Source organism: Taudactylus pleione, unplaced genomic scaffold, assembly GCF_031769625.1.
Source record: "Taudactylus pleione unplaced genomic scaffold, aTauple2 ptg000396l, whole genome shotgun sequence".
Lineage (NCBI taxonomy): Eukaryota > Metazoa > Chordata > Amphibia > Anura > Myobatrachidae > Taudactylus > Taudactylus pleione.
In genome coordinates this window covers 5,834,163-5,852,889 of record NW_028284797.1, presented here as the reverse complement: position 1 = coordinate 5,852,889, position 18,727 = coordinate 5,834,163, and the positions used below count along the sequence as shown (strand labels likewise).

At 40.0% G+C, this 18,727-nt stretch overlaps 1 protein-coding gene across 1 annotated transcript in view; it reads right to left on the bottom strand.

Annotated features, from left to right (window-relative positions):
• The window catches only part of LOC148506786 (serine/threonine-protein kinase 38), a 101,627-nt gene that overhangs the window by 32,360 nt on the left and 50,540 nt on the right, over positions 1–18,727 (bottom strand). The window contains exon 5 of the mRNA XM_088446299.1: positions 16,811–16,894. Within this exon, the coding sequence (XP_088302425.1) occupies positions 16,811–16,894 (84 nt within the window). The remainder of the gene's footprint in view (positions 1–16,810; positions 16,895–18,727) is intronic.

The following is an 18,727-nucleotide window of genomic DNA, read 5'->3' as shown; positions in this document are numbered from 1 at the left end:
GTACCAGTCCTAGACCAGTGGATAAGATGGTGAATATGAGAAAATTTCAGAAACACTGAATCTCATGGTCAATCGGATGATGAGAATATAAATCATTAATAAACCTTACCATACAGTACTTTGTAAAACGTCAAAATGTGTGCACATTTTTGGTTGGTCGGCAGAAATGTACTGACTCAGATTTCAAAATAAAAATTATATAAATACCAATAACATTAATGCACATACAGGTGTCTATGACTCATCTCCTATTTCCCAGGTACTCAAGCCTTGAATGCATAGAGGCCACTACAATGGTCATTATCTCCTATAGAAACTCTTTTGATATCACTAGTGCATTGTGTCCTCATCTTTGGACCTCTACCAATCTTAAACTGTATGCCATCTAGTGGCAGCTGTCAATTCCTACAAAAACAATAAAGGTCAAAATAAAATGGCTGAGAAAAGTTTACCAGCACTGAGCACTTCAAGATTCCTGTAAAATATTTTAACTCACAAAGTTAGTAGAGCAGGTACAAAAAAATTAATCCAAGGAAAGTAATGTTTAGGGCATAATACAGTAGATGTTTTCATTAAATACTCAACTTAAATGATTTCACAGATGATGTAAAATCGTATGACCACTTCAGTGGACATCATGCAATACAAAGCTCCATACTGCGGGCAAGGCTTAGCCTGGCATATAGGCCAAACCTAAATATTTTCCTCATAATAGCCGTGTATACCAGTTTTGACAGCTGATAACATATGATACATAAAAGGCTATCTTAACTTTTTTACATGGTAAATTATTTCATATTATCATCAAGATTAGCAGCTGTGGTAGTAATGGCGGTCTCTATTAGTACTGTATTTTTATTTTCTCCAGACATGACATCAAGAGCATCAAGCAACAGGGTTAGGTACAGAGTAAGAGATTCTATCAAATTCCAGTGATAGTGACAGTTATGATGGTTAATGGCAGCCAGACCTAACGGGAGAAGGAGCAGTGAAGCATACAATGACTATAATGAAGTTGTTGAGGTAGCAAAAGGGAAACAAAAACAGTACATTGTGGAAAACCAACGACAGTGATTTTGAAGCAGTCTTGACCACATTTTTAGGACAGCACAAAGTAAATATTAAGGGTACAGAACCTATACACTCTTTTATGCACTTATTTTCTGATACCATGATAGATGAAATTGTCCACACTCCAGAAAGGGAAGGAATATCTGTCACTGACAAGCCATGAGTTGAAATGTTTTTTTTTGGAATAAATTTGGTAATGTTCCATCTCAGATATCCCAGATTCAGAATGTATTGGTCTTCAAATGATGAGCCTGGCCTTGACCAGATTGCAAATGCAATGTCTGTAAACAGATTTGAATAGATTCTCCAGTACGTACCTTAACTTTGTAGACAATTATTCTCAACAGCCAAGAAACACACAAACTTGTCAACATTTGGCCTGTGTTAGACAAACTGAAGGCATCCTTTAGTGGAGCTGTTGATCCTGAAGTTTCAATCTGTTGATGAGCAAATCATTCCCTTCAAGGGTCATCAGTCCATCAAGTAGTACATTCATGTGTGTAAGAGCAGGATAATCTGGGTACATGTATAAGTGGAGACGGCTGAAGTTAGTGCACTGGGCATGTGTGCTGGCCTGATTATTCGCTTGTGTGATGACATACAAAACAAAAATCACAAGGTATTTTTTGATAACCTGTTTTGTACCATTCCTCTCCTCTAGAAGTTACGCAATCAGGGTATCTATAGAACCAGTACATGTAGAGTTAATAGGCGCATGGGAGCACAATAAAGTACATGTAGAGTTAATAGGTGCATGGGAGCACAATCACAGTTGAAGTGCGAAACAGCTGAAGAGGTGCATCATCAGTTGTTACCAATGGTGAAAACTTCATTACATGATGGCTAGACAGTCCAGTGATTCATGTTGCATTGTCCTTGGAAGGTATGCAGCCACAAGATTCTGCCCAGAGGTGGAGCAAGAAAGAAAAGTAAATTATCCACAACCCTCGACCCTTTGCCGTTAAACTGTATAACACGCACATGGGAGTTATGCATCTCATTGATCAGTGTGTGTAACCACACAAACGCAAAAACAGGAGATGGTACATTCGGAGTGTTCTTTCACTTTCTTGATGTAACTTGTGTAAACACATGGCTACTGTATCAAATGTCTGGATTCAATGACGTTTCAGCTGATTTCAAAGCATCCATTGCTCAAGCATTGATCAACCCTGGCTCTATGGAGAAATGTCAAAAAGGAAGTCCAAGTGAGACACCACCTCCATTAAAGTGCGGGGCAGTACCTTGAAATCTGGTTCAGTGTGGGAAATCACTGGCCAAAACATTCTAACAGAAGCTACGATGCAGCTTATACACGTAAAAATAAGTACATCTGCATGTAGTGTGTTGAGCCTTTGTGTCCAGGGTGGTGCTCCATTTTCTCATCAAGGATTAAAATTCGTCAAATTCAGTTCGTGAAAAAAGGTAAACTTTCTAGGTAAGAAGCAAACTCAGAAGTAAATGAAAAGATTTGTGTTATAAATAGTTAGTAAATTTTTGTTTCTGGATGAATATATCCATGAATAGGTATAAACAATGTATTGTTTTCAACATAGAGTATTTTTGTTTCTGGAGAAAAAAATAAAACATAGTAAGCAACATGATCAGAACTAATTTGAACCATACTGTACCAGACAAATGTTGTCTTTCAGATTATGTGCCAAAAAAATAAAAAATTCTCGGTTAATATACTGCTCCACGATAATAGGGCAATTTATGTTTTTAATGCATGTTGTCCAAACAAGTGGACATGTGTATACCTTTAGTTTTACGGTTTGCAAAAAGCAAAATCTGTGTTTTTTAAGCCTTGTAGACTAAATAAATAAAAAACATTTTAAAAAAAATCTTGCATTAAGTTAATATCAGTCTCATGCATCTCTGAATAGGAGCCTGATCATTATCTTACAGAAAGAAATGCTAAACAGCCAGAGAAGGAAGTAACGGGAGCTATTCAATTGGTTGTGCCGCTGGGCGTCCATTATTTCTGCTTGTGACCTCCTATGGTGGCAGCCATAGGAAGGCAAGAGCAGTTGGACTTTTGGCCGCCAAACTTATTGCACCCAGTAGCTTGCATGGTTTTAACAGCTTAACGCGGCTAATCCCCTTGCATTTGGGCGTGACATGCTCGATAAGTAATGGGCGGCCGCAGCACTCATGCCCATTGGCAAATCAACTGAATATCGCCCGATGCCTTACTTACGAGTGCCGAAAAACAACTGAAATCCCCCCCCCCCCTTTGAATTTTTAATAATGCAAAACTAACACTTTATTTCACATGTCTATATGAGTAACACAACAAAAATGCTTGTAGACACAATTGGATGCTGAAAATACAGGATGCAGTGGACAAATGAATTGCATGTTAAGTAAAGGATTTTGCTAAAATTATTTTTGCATGCTTGGGCAATGAAACTTTGATTATTGTGTTATCCTGGTAAGACATCCAGCAGGCAAAGCAGGACAAGTGCATTTTTATCAGGTTATAAAGGGAAGGACGCACAGAATTTTCTACAAGACCACACTAATTATTGAGCCATTGGAAAACAGATTAAGGTCTTGTGTATCACTGCTGATTCAAAGCCTCTCAACATTGACAGGTCAATGCTTAGAATTCTGAAACCAATTTGATTACAAATTCACGATTAAACTCTCACAAAATATTAATAAGATGTTATTAACCAAAACTTTGGTTGCAATAAACACAAATCTTTATTTTTTTGTGTTTCAATTTTTCAGTAGCTAGAAGGATGTGTTTATATTTTTAACTAGCTGATGTACCCGGTTTCACACAGGTAGACCTTCGATATTTACAGTTTCCATTTCCATCTCACCACTCCAGTGACACATTAATCCTTCACCTCTATAGTAATGTATCCACTCACCTGTGTACTTTCACATTCCACTCTCTCACCTCTGTAGTAACATATTTCCCTCCATCGTATGTACTGTAATACATTTGACATTCCCCTCCCTCACCTGTGTGAAAATACAATCCCTCCCTCACATCTGTAGTAACACATTACCCTCACTCACAGTGATTGCGGAGAGCCAAAAAAATTGTGGGTCCTGGGGACCCCTCACTTGACTAAATGGGTCCTACCTGACCTTTTCTGGGTCCCATCGGAATGAAAGTTTTAGGAAAATCTAAAGGTGCCTATGCACTAGGCGACCTGTAAGTCTGAACGTCTAGCGTTCAGACCTTCAGGTCGCCGAGGAGCGGTGCCCGCACTGAACGACGTCGAATATGCCAAACCTGACGATCTGCATGCACATCGCTGGTCCTTGCCGGCTATCCATTAGCAGATTCTGTCAACGAAATATATATATATATATATATATATATATATATATTAATTAGTCAGGTGCATAAATATTGGGACATTGACAGAATTTTCATATTTTGGCCTCTATTCACCACCAGAATGGCTTTGAAATGAAACAAACAAGATGTGTTTTAACTGCAGGCTTTCAGATTTTATTTGAGGGTAATTACATCCAAATCAGGTGAACGGTGTAGGAATTACAACTGTTTCTATATGTGCCTCACACTTTTTAAGGGGCCAAAAGTAATGGACTATCAACTCAAAAGCTATTTCAAGGACAGGTGTGGGCTATTCCCTCGTTATTTCATTATCAATTAAGCAGGTAAAAGGTCTGGAGTTGATTCTAGGTGTGACATTTGCATTTGGAATCAGTTGCTGTCGACTCTCAATATGAGATCCAAAGAGCTGTCACTATCAGTGAAGCAAGCCATCATTAGGCTGAAAAATCAAAACATACACTAGGTGTGGCCAAATCAACTGTTTGGAACATTCTTAAAAAAGAACGCACCGGGGAGCTCAGCAACACCAAAATACCCGGATGACCACGGAAAACAACTGTGGTGGATGACAGAAGAATTATTTCCCTGGTGAAGAAAAAACCCTTCACAACAGTTGGCCAAATCAAGAACACTCTCCAGAAGATAGATGTATGTGTGTCAAAGTCAACAATCAAGAGAAGACTTCACAAGAGTGAATATAGAGGGTTCACCACAAGATGTAAAACATTGGTGAGCCTCAAAAACAGGAAGACCAGATTAGAGTTTGCCAAACAACATCTAAAAAAGCCATTACAGTTCTGGAACAACATCCTATGGACAGATGAGACAAAGATCAACTTGTACCAGAGTGATGGGTAGAGAAGAGTATGGAGAAGGAAAGGAACTGCTCATGATCCAAAACATACCACCTCATCAGTGAAGCATGGTGGTGGTAGTGTCATGGCGTGGGCATGTATGGCTGCCAATGGAACTGGTTCCCTTGTATTTATTGATGATGTGACTGCTGACAAAAGCAGCAGAATGAATTCTGAAGTGTTTCGGGCAATATTATATGCTCATATTCAGTCAAATGTTTCAGAACTCATTGGACGGCGCTTCACAGTGCAGATGGACAATGACCCAAAGCATACTGCAAAAGCAACCAAAGAGTTTTTTAAGGCTAAAAAGTGGAATGTTATGCAATATCCAAGTCAATCCCCTGACCTGAATACGATTGAGCATGCATTTCACTTGATGAAGACAAAACTGAGGGGAAAATGCCCCAAGAACAAGCAGGAACTGAAGACATTTGCAGTAGAGGCCTGGCAGAGCATCACCAGGGATTAAACCCAGCGTCTGGTGATGTCTATGCGATCCAGACTTCAGGCTGTAATTGCCTGCAAAGGATTTGCAACAAAGTATTAAAAAGTGAAAGTTAGATTTAGGATTGTTTAGTTGCCCCATTACTTTTGGCCCCTTAAAAAGAGGGAGGCACACATAGAAACCGTTGTAATTCCTACACCGTTCACCTGATTTGGATGTAATTACCCTCAAATTAAATCTGAAAGTTTGCAGTTAAAGCACATCTTGTTTGTTTCATTTCAAAGCCATTGTGGTGGTGAATAGAGGCCAAAATATGATAATTCTGTCAATGTCCTAATATTTATGCACCTGACTGTATATGTGTGTGTGTATATATATATATATATATATATATATATATATATATATATATATATACACACACACAAATATGAGAAAATGGGATATTTAATAAGCAATGTTCTATAAGAAAACCCACAAACGTATGTACTAATGTATGTCACTTGGTAAAAAAGAAAACCCTGCAGTTTAAAACAGTACAACACACATGTTTGAGTAGGTCTCTCATCATACAAAGGATGGTAATAAACTGATATTTTTTTCCTCAATTCCTTTTCGGAGTCTTAACTAGTTTCTTATAGACTAAAGAGGCTGGAAATAGAAGATTACTCACCATTTCCCTGTCCCCTTATTTCCCTTCCTGAGTTTTGTTTCTGGGACCCTGAAGAGCTGTGATGTATTGTGCTGGCCCTGGACACTACAACACCATAACATCTTACATAATGTGGAAAGTGGAGACTCAAAAGCTCCAAACACATGCTAAACGAGGGCAACACTGCAACAGAAAAGTGACCAAGCGGGCAGGAAGATTGGTCTAAATTTCTTCTTCTTACTCCAATCCCTCAGGATAGGATTCTAGATGTGAAAAAGCAATAGAGGAAAATAAGAGGGAATGTTAAATCCAGCAAACCAGACAGGAAGGAATGATTAGTGAAAGCATTTTGAAGAGCATAAGAAGGGGATCGGGATACCGAATGACTATGGAATGACTAAGGAAATTATAGTATGTAAAACACTCACTAAATAAAAAATGCCTGCATCTGCACAAACATATATAATGAAGAAAAAAAGACCTTGAACCAGTCCTAATTCTTGCTATCTAGAGCTCTTGGCAAAACAAACTGCCACTGAAACGATCTGTACATTTTGAAAAGGTTGTCAGATAGCTTTGCTAAAGATTGCTTTTGTCAGAGACCTAAAACAATTCAATACAAAATGTTAATTCCAGTCTGATGCCTGCAGTTGGCAACTGGGGAGCCACATCTTAAAAAAGCAGCAAGTGAAATACTCAAATGCAAATTCTTTCCAACAGAAGGGCTAAACGTACATGGATAATTGAACATTTCAATCCAGAAGGAATAAAGTAGCAATAATCACAAATCAGACTTCACTGTACCTTGCAATCAATATTTGATATATTTTTTTATAATATAAGAATAGCTAAATACCAGGCTACAGTAAGTTTAGAACACTGCATTACTGTACATGTATTATCTATAAGTCACCCTCCATATAATGCTGGTTTTAATGTGTAATCTTAACAATTGGTAAAAAAAAAAAAAAAAAATGGAGCAATGTACTAAATTCTTTTTTTTTTTTTTTTTTTTTAAATGAAAAGTTTAAATATTATGGTTTATTTATAAAATTAATCTTTTATTGGAAAATAATGTCTAACTGCAAAAGTGGTTAAGGGTATTTTCCAGATGTGTAAAGAGTTAAGATATTATCTAAAACAGCCAGGTTTAGATATTTCCCATATTCTATTTTGTTAAAGTCTGTAATGAACATAGGGACACTGGGTGGGTAAAGGGCAAAGTCGCTCCCCAGCCAAAAAATCCTGATTACCTATCCTGTGCCTGACTGAGGACACCCTTTTCCTGCTACACTTACCGAACAGTCTCCTGCTCCCTCGGACGAGCTTGCGGTGGGCTCCGGTCTCCAGCATTGTCTGCTATCTAGCGTTGGGGCTTTCTATCCTTTCGGATGCCAGACTGCCGTTGCACTCTTCTCATTCTGACTGCCTGGCCGGGTATTGGGCTCTCCTGGCCTCCTGACTGCTCTTGCTCGCTGGCCTCTGTGGAGTGGATTCCCAGATCAGGTCTCCTGCACACCGCCATCTTGACTGCCCGGGGACTCCACATCGCCGTCTTGTCTGTGTGCTGCCTACTTTCTTGCTGGTGGCTGGAGCCTTAACCTGGGTACACACTTGTCCAATTGTCATCCAAACCAACTGCAGACCAACTGGTTTCTCAGACATTGGTAGAGTGTGTACGCTCAAAAGACCTCTGGTTTCATACAATCTTGGTCTTCTGGTCTTGTGAATAGATTTTTAAACCTGATGGAAAATCAGGAGACCAGATCGCAAATAGTCAGACCAATATAGAAGTGTGTATGCTCTAGAGACTGGTTTGCCCATTTATTCTCCCAATTCATCCCAGTGAGTGGCAGCAGGTCTGCCAAAGATTGGAAGAGTATGTTTGGTGACAATCTTGTCATCAGACTGTTTCAGCAGATATAGATTGGAGATCTGCTGAAATATTGGACAAGTGTGTATGCATAGATTGTATGTAGAATCTGCAAACAGGTCTGCAGAAGGATTGGATAAACAATCTGATCTGGGGTCTGATCTCCTGAGGATTGGACAAGCGTGCACCCAGCTTTACTGTGTGATCAGTGGCTCCTGCTAGCGGGCTATCTCCTGTCAGCTGCTGTGGACCGTCGCTGTCCTGCAGTTGTCTCCTCGCTGGTCCCCGTGACACAGCCTCACTACACAAGCCTCCCGCCCGCTGCAGCCATCCCGGATGCTGGTCTCCATTGTGTTCTCCTGGGACGACTACTACTCTTGTTTTCCCCCATGGACCTGGTTTTGTTGGGCCCCTCCTGGTTTTGCTAGTGATAAGGCACTTGTCTGCTACCTTTCTTGCTGCTCTAGTCTCCTGTTCAGTGCTACACTCTGGACTTTTGCTTTCTTGTATCGCCAATCTCCTGTTCAGGGCTACTCTGTGAATCTTCATGCTGTACCATTCTCCTGTTCAGTGCTACTCTCTGGACTTGTATTTGGTAGTTGATCCTTCCCTATTGTTACAGTACTTTCCTCCTGTGACTGTCATATTAGCCTGATCTACTGTTCAGTGCTACCCTCTGGATTTTTATTTGGTTGCCGATACTTGCCTATTTCTACAGTTAACTTCTGCTGTGGCTGTACCTTCTGTGGGCACCATGGAACAGCTTTTTCAAGCCATTACCGGCTCGGGACGGAAAGTGGCAGCTCGTGTAGCGGGAACGCATACTGAGTGCTCTTTTCTTTGTCAAGATATGCAACAATCACGGGTTAGGATTACGGTGACAGACTTGTTTTCCATCCAGGAACACTGTGCTACTCCTGTCACTGGCCAACTGATCCCCTTAGAGTCTAAGGGGGTGGCTTATCTGGAGATATTTCCCAGTATTGAAAGATGTTGCTGTTCAGTGGGCCAGTCATATCTTTTTCTCATGAGATCCTTTGAGGAGGTCCATCGCCAATATTCTGAAGTATCGGGAGATTGTGGCTTGGCCTGGGATGATCCTCCACATCTGTATTTAATTCACTCGAGTTCTTAACCATTTTGATATTATTTGCTTGTCTTCATGCTGCATAATTATTATTCATGCTTTTGAATTATAGTTAATAGTTTTCATACGGTCATATCCTGTAACTAACTTTTTTCTCTGTTAGTATTTCATTGCCTCTGGGGTTTGATTTGTTCCATTATCCTTTTAGTTTTTCTGCATGCTTCTAGAAAGTTTGGGTTTTATATTTACATAGAATTTGGTTTTGGGCCAAAAACCATTTGGCCCATCTAGTCTGCCCTTTTTTTTGTTCTCCTTTTTGATAACCTCAGCCCTATTTGAGCCTTAGTTCTTTGTAAGGATATGCTTATGCCTATCCCAAGCACATGGTTATGTTATTTTGATAATTATTATTTTTTTAAGTCTCTTTTTACGCTTTTAGAACCTTGGCTGGATAACCATGGCCTTAGGATACACAGGAATAATTGCCCTCCAGTTTTTTTTTGTAGTTGGAGAGGGGTTGTTCCTTGCTATAGTAGAGAGATTGACTTTGGGGCCCGCCTCTTTTAGTGTTGGGTGCTGGGGTATAGCTACATTACACTGATCCTTTATCTAGAGTCGAGTTTATATGGTTTACATTGATTCCTACTAGTCTCGGTGTTGTGCTGAGTGGGTCTGAATGGCTCCTTTGGATCCTTGCTTTACTACTGTTATACTGTAAGGGTATATTAAATATATATATATATATTATTATAATAACAGTGCTGTCTGGTTGCCCAGTAGTTACACCTTTGATTCATAGCATAGACAAAGGATAAAAAAAAAAAGTTACATAATATGCCACCATACAATGGGGAAAATGTGGCACCATACAAGGTAAATACACGAAAAGGTCCCAACAAATGATAATTAAACCTAAATCTTAAAAAAATATATTTTTTTTTTTGGTTTGCAAAAGCTGAAAAGAATGGTGGAGAACATTTAAGGTGAGTGTTTGTCTATATTGTAACACTGATTAAAATGTTTTAATACATTGGAAAGTCAGTTGAAATAACATACAGTCAGGTGCATAAATATTGGGACATTGACAGAATTTTCATATTTTGGCCTCTATTCACCACCAGAATGGCTTTGAAATGAAACAAAGATGTGCTTTAACTGCAGACTTTCAGTCTTAATTTGAGGGTAATTACATCCAAATCAGGTGAACGGTGTAGGAAGTACAATGGTTTCTATATGTGCCTCCCACTTTTTAAGGGGCCAAAAGTAAATGGGACTATCAACTCAAAAGCTATTTCATGGACAGGTGTGGGCTATTCCCTCGTTATTTCAGTATCAATTAAGCAGGTAAAAGGTCTGGAGTTGATTCTAGGTGTGACATTTGCATTTGGAATCAGTTGCTGTCGACTCTCAATATGAGATCCAAAGAGCTGTCACTATCAGTGAAGCAAGCCATCATTAGGCTGAAAAATGAAAACAAACCCATCACAGAGATAGCAAAAACATTAGGTGTGGCCAAATCAACTGTTTCTAACATTCTTAAAAAGAAAGAACGCACCGGAGAGCTTAGCAACACCAAAAGACCCAGAACACCACGGAAAACAACTGTGGTGGATGACTGAAGAATTATTTCCCTGGTGAAGAAAAACCCCTTCACAACAGTTGGCCAAATCAAGAACACTCTTCAGGAGGTAGGTGTATATGTGTCAAAGTCGACAATCAAGAGAAGACTTCACAAGAGTGAATATAGAGGGTTCACCACAAGATGTAAAACATTGGTGAGCCTCAAAAATAGGAAGACCAGATTAGAGTTTGCCAAACAACATCTAAAAAAGCCATTACAGTTCTGGAACAACATCCTATGGACAGATGAGACAAAGATCAACTTGTACCAGAGTGATGGGAAGAGAAGAGTATGGAGAAGGAAAGGAACTGCTCATGATCCAAAACATACCACCTCATCAGTGAAGCATGGTGGTGGTAGTGTCATGGCGTGGGCATGTATGGCTGCCAATGGAACTGGTTCTCTTGTATTTATTGATGATGTGACTGCTGACAAAAGCAGCAGAATGAATTCTGAAGTGTTTTGGGCAATATTATATGCTCATATTAAGTCAAATGCTTCAGAACTCATTGGACGGCGCTTCACAGTGCAGATGGACAAAGACCCGAAGCATACTGCAAAAGCAACCAAAGAGTTTTTTAAGGCTAAAAAGTGGAATGTTATGCAATGGCCAAGTCAATCCCCTGACCTGAATCCGATTGAGCATGCATTTCACTTGATGAAGACAAAACTGAAGGGAAAATGCCCCAAGAACAAGCAGGAACTGAAGACATTTGCAGTAGAGGCCTGGCAGAGCATAACCAGGGATGAAATCCAGCGTCTGGTGATGTCTATGCATTTCAGACTTCAGGCTGTAATTGCCTGCAAAGGATTTGCAACAAAGTATTAAAAAGTGAAAGTTAGATTTAGGATTGTTTAGTTGTCCCATTACTTTTGGCCCCTTAAAAAGTGGGAGGCACATATAGAAACCGTTGTAATTCCTACACCGTTCACCTGATTTGGATGTAATTACCCTCAAATTAAATCTGAAAGTCTGCAGTTAAAGCACATCTTGTTTATTTCATTTCAAAGCCATTGTGGTGGTGAATATAGGCCAAAATATGAAAATACTGTCAATGTCCCAATATTTATGCACCTGACTGTATGTCTGCTTTTCTTTTCCAAACTGCAGAAGGACATAACCTGATGGGTGTTGTATGGGTTACAGTAGACTTTTCTGGTCCTGTATTTTCATAAATTCACTGTTCCTGTTAAATGGACACCTGAGATATATGGTTATCTCTGTCACACTAGAACAGTGGTTCCCAAACTTTCTGGAATCACAGCACTCTACATTTTTTTCACGGCACCCCAGCCCAAAATTTTCTCATTGAGAAATTCAGAAAAAAATATATAATTAAGTAAATTCTGCTTACATGTCATACTAAGGTTCAGTTATGGGGTGATGGACAGGGTTGTGCTTCAGTTTGTAAAAAAAATTTTTATATTGGTAGCCGCAAGCACTGGTTTTGCCTGTTGCACCGATCATAAATAATTTGATTTGGTCCTGGACCACCAACCGGTGGCACCCAGCTTGGGAATCACTGAACTAGCATCGCCAAGAACCAGATATAAAAAGTGTTGTAACTAGGGATGTGCAGGCTCGGATTAGTGTGGATCTTCCCGCCAGAAAGAGGCAAAACGTCATCCATGGACAAGCATCATCCTTCATCGACCTTTGTCCAGAAATGATGAGGTTTGTCCATGAAAGATGACGTTTTGCCTCTCTCCGAGACCCGAAAAAGATAATTAATTAGATTCTGCAGTTTGTGAAAAATGGGGCTCCACAGCAGAACTGAAGCATGAGTTCCATGAGTCAGCCAAGAGATGCAAACTTGAAGCAAGAACAAAGCACGAGACGCCCTCTATGTAGTGAGCACATCAGCCTCATTTATGGCAGCCCCTAAATTACGTATTTCAATACAAACCCTTATGGGCTCAAATTAAATGTGCAAATTCAGTGGTGAACAAGGGGCAATTAAGGTGCCACTGCTTGTGTTCCAACAGTACATTGTAGGAATCTTCCACAAATCACATAGCAACAAATCAGATCCCAGATATAATTTATCTAGTACAGGCTAAAACAGGGTTAAGTTCAGCTGCTCTGGAAATATACTTCCCAACATATGCAGCCACAGTATTAGGAAATAGCACAGTTTAATAAAAAATTTGTGGCAGGGTATGCTGGGATGTGTAGTTCTACAGCAGCTCGAGTGCCGTATGTTGGTGTAGTTGCCTACCCTTGGACTAGAAAATTATAGCTACACAGCAAGGGTTGGAGATAATAAAATACACTCACTTAATACCACCAGTGCATGAAAATAATTATGATCATATCAATAATAGATATTTAGAATTAAAGCTGCATACACACGATTTTTTGAACGATTAACATTAAACAATATTGTTTTACGATAATCGTTTGAAAAAATCGTTCACTTTCTGAGTCAAACGATGAACGATTATCGTTCATGCGCGTTCACGTTTGTAGTTCAGTCAGACTTGTCAACTCAACAATTTTCATTAAGGGAATATGCAAAAATCGTTTGTAGTTCAAAAAAAAATCGTTCATTATGGAGCATATACACACGGTCAGATTTGTCAGATGAACGATTATACCAAAGTTTTGAACGATTGAATGATTTTTGACTGCATTAAAATTAATGGAATCCTCCAAGTCTGACTGCAAACACATCAGATGTCAGATATCGTTATCTGACAAACGGGAACGCGCATCGTTCATCGTTCAGGCATGTCAGATTTTCCTTCAGATATGAACGACTGAACGATTTTTAAATCGTTATCATTCAGATCTGAAGGAAAAATCTGACCATGTGTATGCACCATTACACTTCAAAAAAATCTGAAAGATAATCTGACAGATAATTGTTCATAAAATCGTTGGTAACAAAATCGTTGTGTGTATGCAGCTTAAGCAACACATGCCCCATTTGTGGTTGTGGAAAACTTAGAGCCATTTCAGACACATTGATGGATACAAACAAGTTTCAGACAACACTGGCAAATACAGATTAATCTAATTAAAAATAAATAGATTATTTCAACACACCTGCTGATAGTTAATATTGCTTTATTTGCATAAAAAGGTGCAACATGAAATTGCTTTCTTTGTTTCATTTACTGAATATAATAAATCAGCCCATTAGTAATGGTTGGTATGGGATCCCGCCAGTCAGAATCCTGACGATGGCATTCCGACACGGTTAGAACACAGACACTTGTCGGTCAGTATTCTAACCCTCCCCGTCTCCCGCACCTAACCCTCCCTCCGCTGTGTCTGACCCCAACGCCGACCGAGGGACATTTCCCCTGTTCCTTCACAGAAAAAGGAGAAGGAAAACATTGCCCCTGGGAAGGAGCACATATACCGTGGCCCATACAATGCGAGTTATCTCAGTGTATGGCCACAATATCAGGCTGTCACAGATAAAATGCCTGACAGGCATTTTATCTGTATGTGTGTGTGTGTCCAGCATTAGTAACATTTGACTCCTCTAGCACACCCTGACAGTATACACTTTATTTCTCAGGTCTCTGAAAGAGTGCATGCCTTCACCAATTGGAACATATTTTTTTAAGCAATCATTCTTAATCCAGTCAAATTTATACAGAGAGGATAGAGATAAATCCTTACATCATACACGCAACATACTAATAGGAAACAAACCTGACAGAGGCATTCTGGAAAAGAGCCAATGATCTTAGAAAAAGGTCTAAATAAAAGGGAGAATGCAAACTTTATTACAGTGTTCAAAGATGACTTAGGAGAACACTCTGAACTTAACTAGTATACAATAAATGTAATCTTTATTTACTATATGACTTATTGTGTCAAAATCCTGCACGATTTGACACTTGATGTAACTTCTTCATATGTACAGTATATTTGTTATTATAGTCAGGACTTATTCTATGGAATGTGCTCCCTCTAGTGATATTTTGAAGTAAAGGTTAGTTTATGTATCTATGTTGCTGCTTGTTACACCAGAGTCCTGTAATAATAGTCGTTGGATTGAGAATTTACTAACTTGCATTGTATGGTCTGGCAATATCTAAGAACAAACAGCCTAAACATCCCTGTTTGTCACGGAGTTCCATATTCATGTGCTATGACCTCACTCAGTGCTGCTTGAATCTCACAATTTGTCTTAAGACAACAAATAGTTGCGTTGTAACACACCAAGCGGTTACTCCCTTTTCACCACTTCCTTTCCACCAACACATTTCCAAGGCACTGCAAAGATGACAGTTTCACTTTGCACAAAACAAAACCAACAGACCAATGTAGTGCACCCCCATACATGGAACAATGTTGGATAAAACCGCTTTGAACTCTAGTCAGAAGAATGCTGACTAAAATGGACAGAAAACAATGAGCAATCTGTTACAGTAGTGGTTTACAAACTGGGTACCACGGCACCTTGTAGTACAGCAGGGCACTTGCAGGCGTGTCCCTGGTTTGTGGCCCATGACTAAATCAAAATATTTATGGTAATTGTTATAGGCAAAACCAGTGCTGGTGGCCGCCAGTCATAAATATGTGCACAAACAGAAGTGCAACTCTGTCTGCCACCACATAACTGACCCGAAGGAAGACACATTTCCTTACTTTAATCATTTTTGCTACATTTCTCAATAAGAAACGATTTGCCTAGGTGTGCCATGAAAAAAATGCTGATCTTCTAGTGCGCCGTGTTTCAAGAAAATTTCAGAAAGCACTGTTACAGCATAAATATGTGTATTTTCTAATTGTTAGACAGTGTACCCTTTCTGAACAACATGTCAGATTTGCAGGTTCACATACATGATAAACAGTGTTTCCCATGCAAAACAGATTTATAAAAAATAAACATTAATTAAAAACTCTGTATATTTTATAAAGCCACAGACAAACTTGTAGCTTATGATGGTAAAATATTTTCCACAAATCTGATTGATAAATTAAGAAAATATATAATCTTAGTGTGTACCCAGTGATGCGATGTAACAATACAACGCATGTGCTGTACACACTACACGATCTGCTGTACGACGATGCAATATATAGCAGCATGGCGTCGTTCATTGCATTGTCCTATCTGCTAAGCAGCACATCAGATAAGACAATGAGATGAATGACCGCCGTGCACGCGCATTCAGACATACACACTACATGATCCACACAATATATTGTTCTCCCTGTCGGAACCATATATCTTATAGTGTGTACCCAGCTTAATTATTGTATAAAGGCCTCTGGAAACTTTATTATGGTGTTACAACAATAATTACAAGCCTTTACTTTTAAACAAACCAACCACATTTGCCAATTGTGAGAGGTTAGCTCCGTATTCACATGCACATTGTGGCAATTCCTCTCATGTTTAAAGAGAGGAGTTAGTTTGCCCCTTGGTTAGAACAGGATTATAGCTTCCATAGGAAAGCCTGCAGAACAACACAGAGAAGATAAAAAACAACAACAAAAAAAAAAAAAAACATAAAAACCTTAAAAAAGAAATAAAATTATAATAATAATAAAAAAAAAAAAGTTATGGTTGTGTTCTTTGTAAGAGGTTTATATTTAAAACATGCCCCACTGAAATTGCCAGGCTACCACTGTGGCCGGTTAAAGCATGCAACTGATCTTGTGCAGCAGAAGCCAGTCACAAGCAAGCACCACTACAGGTTAGCACATTGGTGGATGCTGTGCAATAGGCAGACTTATCCACAAATGAGCACCATAATTTTCATGGATTGTATTACAATTAATCTTACACTTACAAATGTAAATAGGATTATAGTATTTATAATACACATCATAGACTTAAACTAAATATTCAAGGGTACGTTTTAGAATATTTAAGTAAAGAGCAAAACGTAAAATAAACATAAAATTTGATCACCTGTTCTTTCTCCAGCATATCTGATTTTCGTAAAATTTTCATTGCATATACATGTCCAGTGTCTTTTTTCTGAACTAACCGAACCTGTAAGAAAAAATACATTACCGACCATTTACTGTATAAGCAACTTGGATATTTTTGCAAATTGTAGACTTTGGGCCTGATTCAGACCCACTCGCGAGCGGCTGACCGCTCGCAAGTGGGTCGATGGTGTGCACTGCGCATGCGCACGACGGAGGGAGCTCCGTCGTGCGCATGCACGAGACGCGACGAGCGAAGGACTTTCCTTCACTCGTTGTGTCTGATCAAAGGGGGCGTGCTGTCGATGTTGATTGACAGCACGCCCCCTTTGGTGGGCGTGCCTCCCAGACGGGGGCGTTCCCAAGGGAACGCCTACCGTCAGAAGCCGGCCCCACTGACATCACTAGTGATGTCAGTGGGAGTGATTTTGGCTCTGATAGAGCCAAAATCACTCCGGGCCTTGCGGTTGAGAAACTCAACCACAGGCTTCGGCTCGCAGTGGCGATGGTCGTGATGGTCAAGACCATCGCGACCATCATCCTGCACGCTCGTATATGCTGTGGGTGGTGACCCACAGCTATACGAGCGTCCAGGAGGACGCTCCATAATTATGGAGGTGGGCCCTGATTCAGAGCGAGCGCTCTGGTCAGAGCGTCCGGCTCTGAATCCGGGCCTTTGTTCTTTCCCCTGCACTGGAGGCAGCAATTGCAGCTTCACAGCCTCCCCCTCTCCAACTTCGAGTTCGCCAAGCAGTAAGGGAGATGCCGGGTGGAAGTTTGCTGCACAAAGGGCTGCTGTTTACCTTGTAATAGGGTTCGGGTGGCTGCCCCCCACACCAGATTCCTCATAATGCCAACATAAAAAAAATTCTGGGGAGAACACTGGTAGATGGGTGGGCTGCAGGGCCAAAAACTTGCATCTCAGAGGCACCATACAGATGGGCCACATACATCTAGCCTCCTTGCGTTATAAACAACCCTTCTAGTCGAGCCATGCTGTGGCGTAACTCTGTAGCACCTAGCGGTCTTTTAGTGCGTCTTTTTACCTTCAAATGAGTCTTATTCGCACAATCATGTGACTAGATAGCACAAGCAGCTTCTGCTGATTAAAATGATATGCAGCATGCCTATATTCTGTGAGAAAGTGCGGGTGTATCTGTATAAGAAATTATACGTTAGTGTCAACGGCTGTAACACTGTAACGTAGTGTTTAGCATGCAGATACACCCATAGTCATACACAGAATATAGGCATGCTGCATATCATTTTAATCAGCAGAAGCTGCTTGTGCGATCTAGTCACATCATTGTGCGAATAAGACACATTTGAAGGTAAAAACTCACAAAGATACGCTTGGCGCTACAGAGTCACACTAAGCTCCCGCATTATGTGGCGCACGGAGGATACATGTAAGTGGACACATCTGTATATGCTTGCAGTGGCAGATGGGCATTCAAAATTTGGGCAAAATGTAAAATAAGAACTTTACACTTATTCTAAAAGCCAGTTTACACTTATTCTAAAAGCCAGTTTATAAAAACTATATTTTTGCATAGTTCAACAACTTTTATATTATGGTCTTAGGGGGCAATTCAATTATATGTAGCTCCCCTCTAAAGAACCAGGGAGCTATTCAATGGTTTTGCATGACCATCCCCGCACTGGTTGTTACAGCCACATTCTCATTTGAAAATGCACAGTGTTAGTCAAGTTAAGCAGCTTCCCCCATGCTAAGTGCCGGGTGCGCTGTAGTTAAGGCGTGCCCGGTATTTGCAACCAGTATTAACCCCCTATTTATCATGGATTTCCTCTCGCACCTCAGGAGGTGCCAGCAGAAATCTGCTATAGGTGCAGCTTTGGGGCTTGTCGCCCAAAACAATTGAATGGCTCCCAAGCT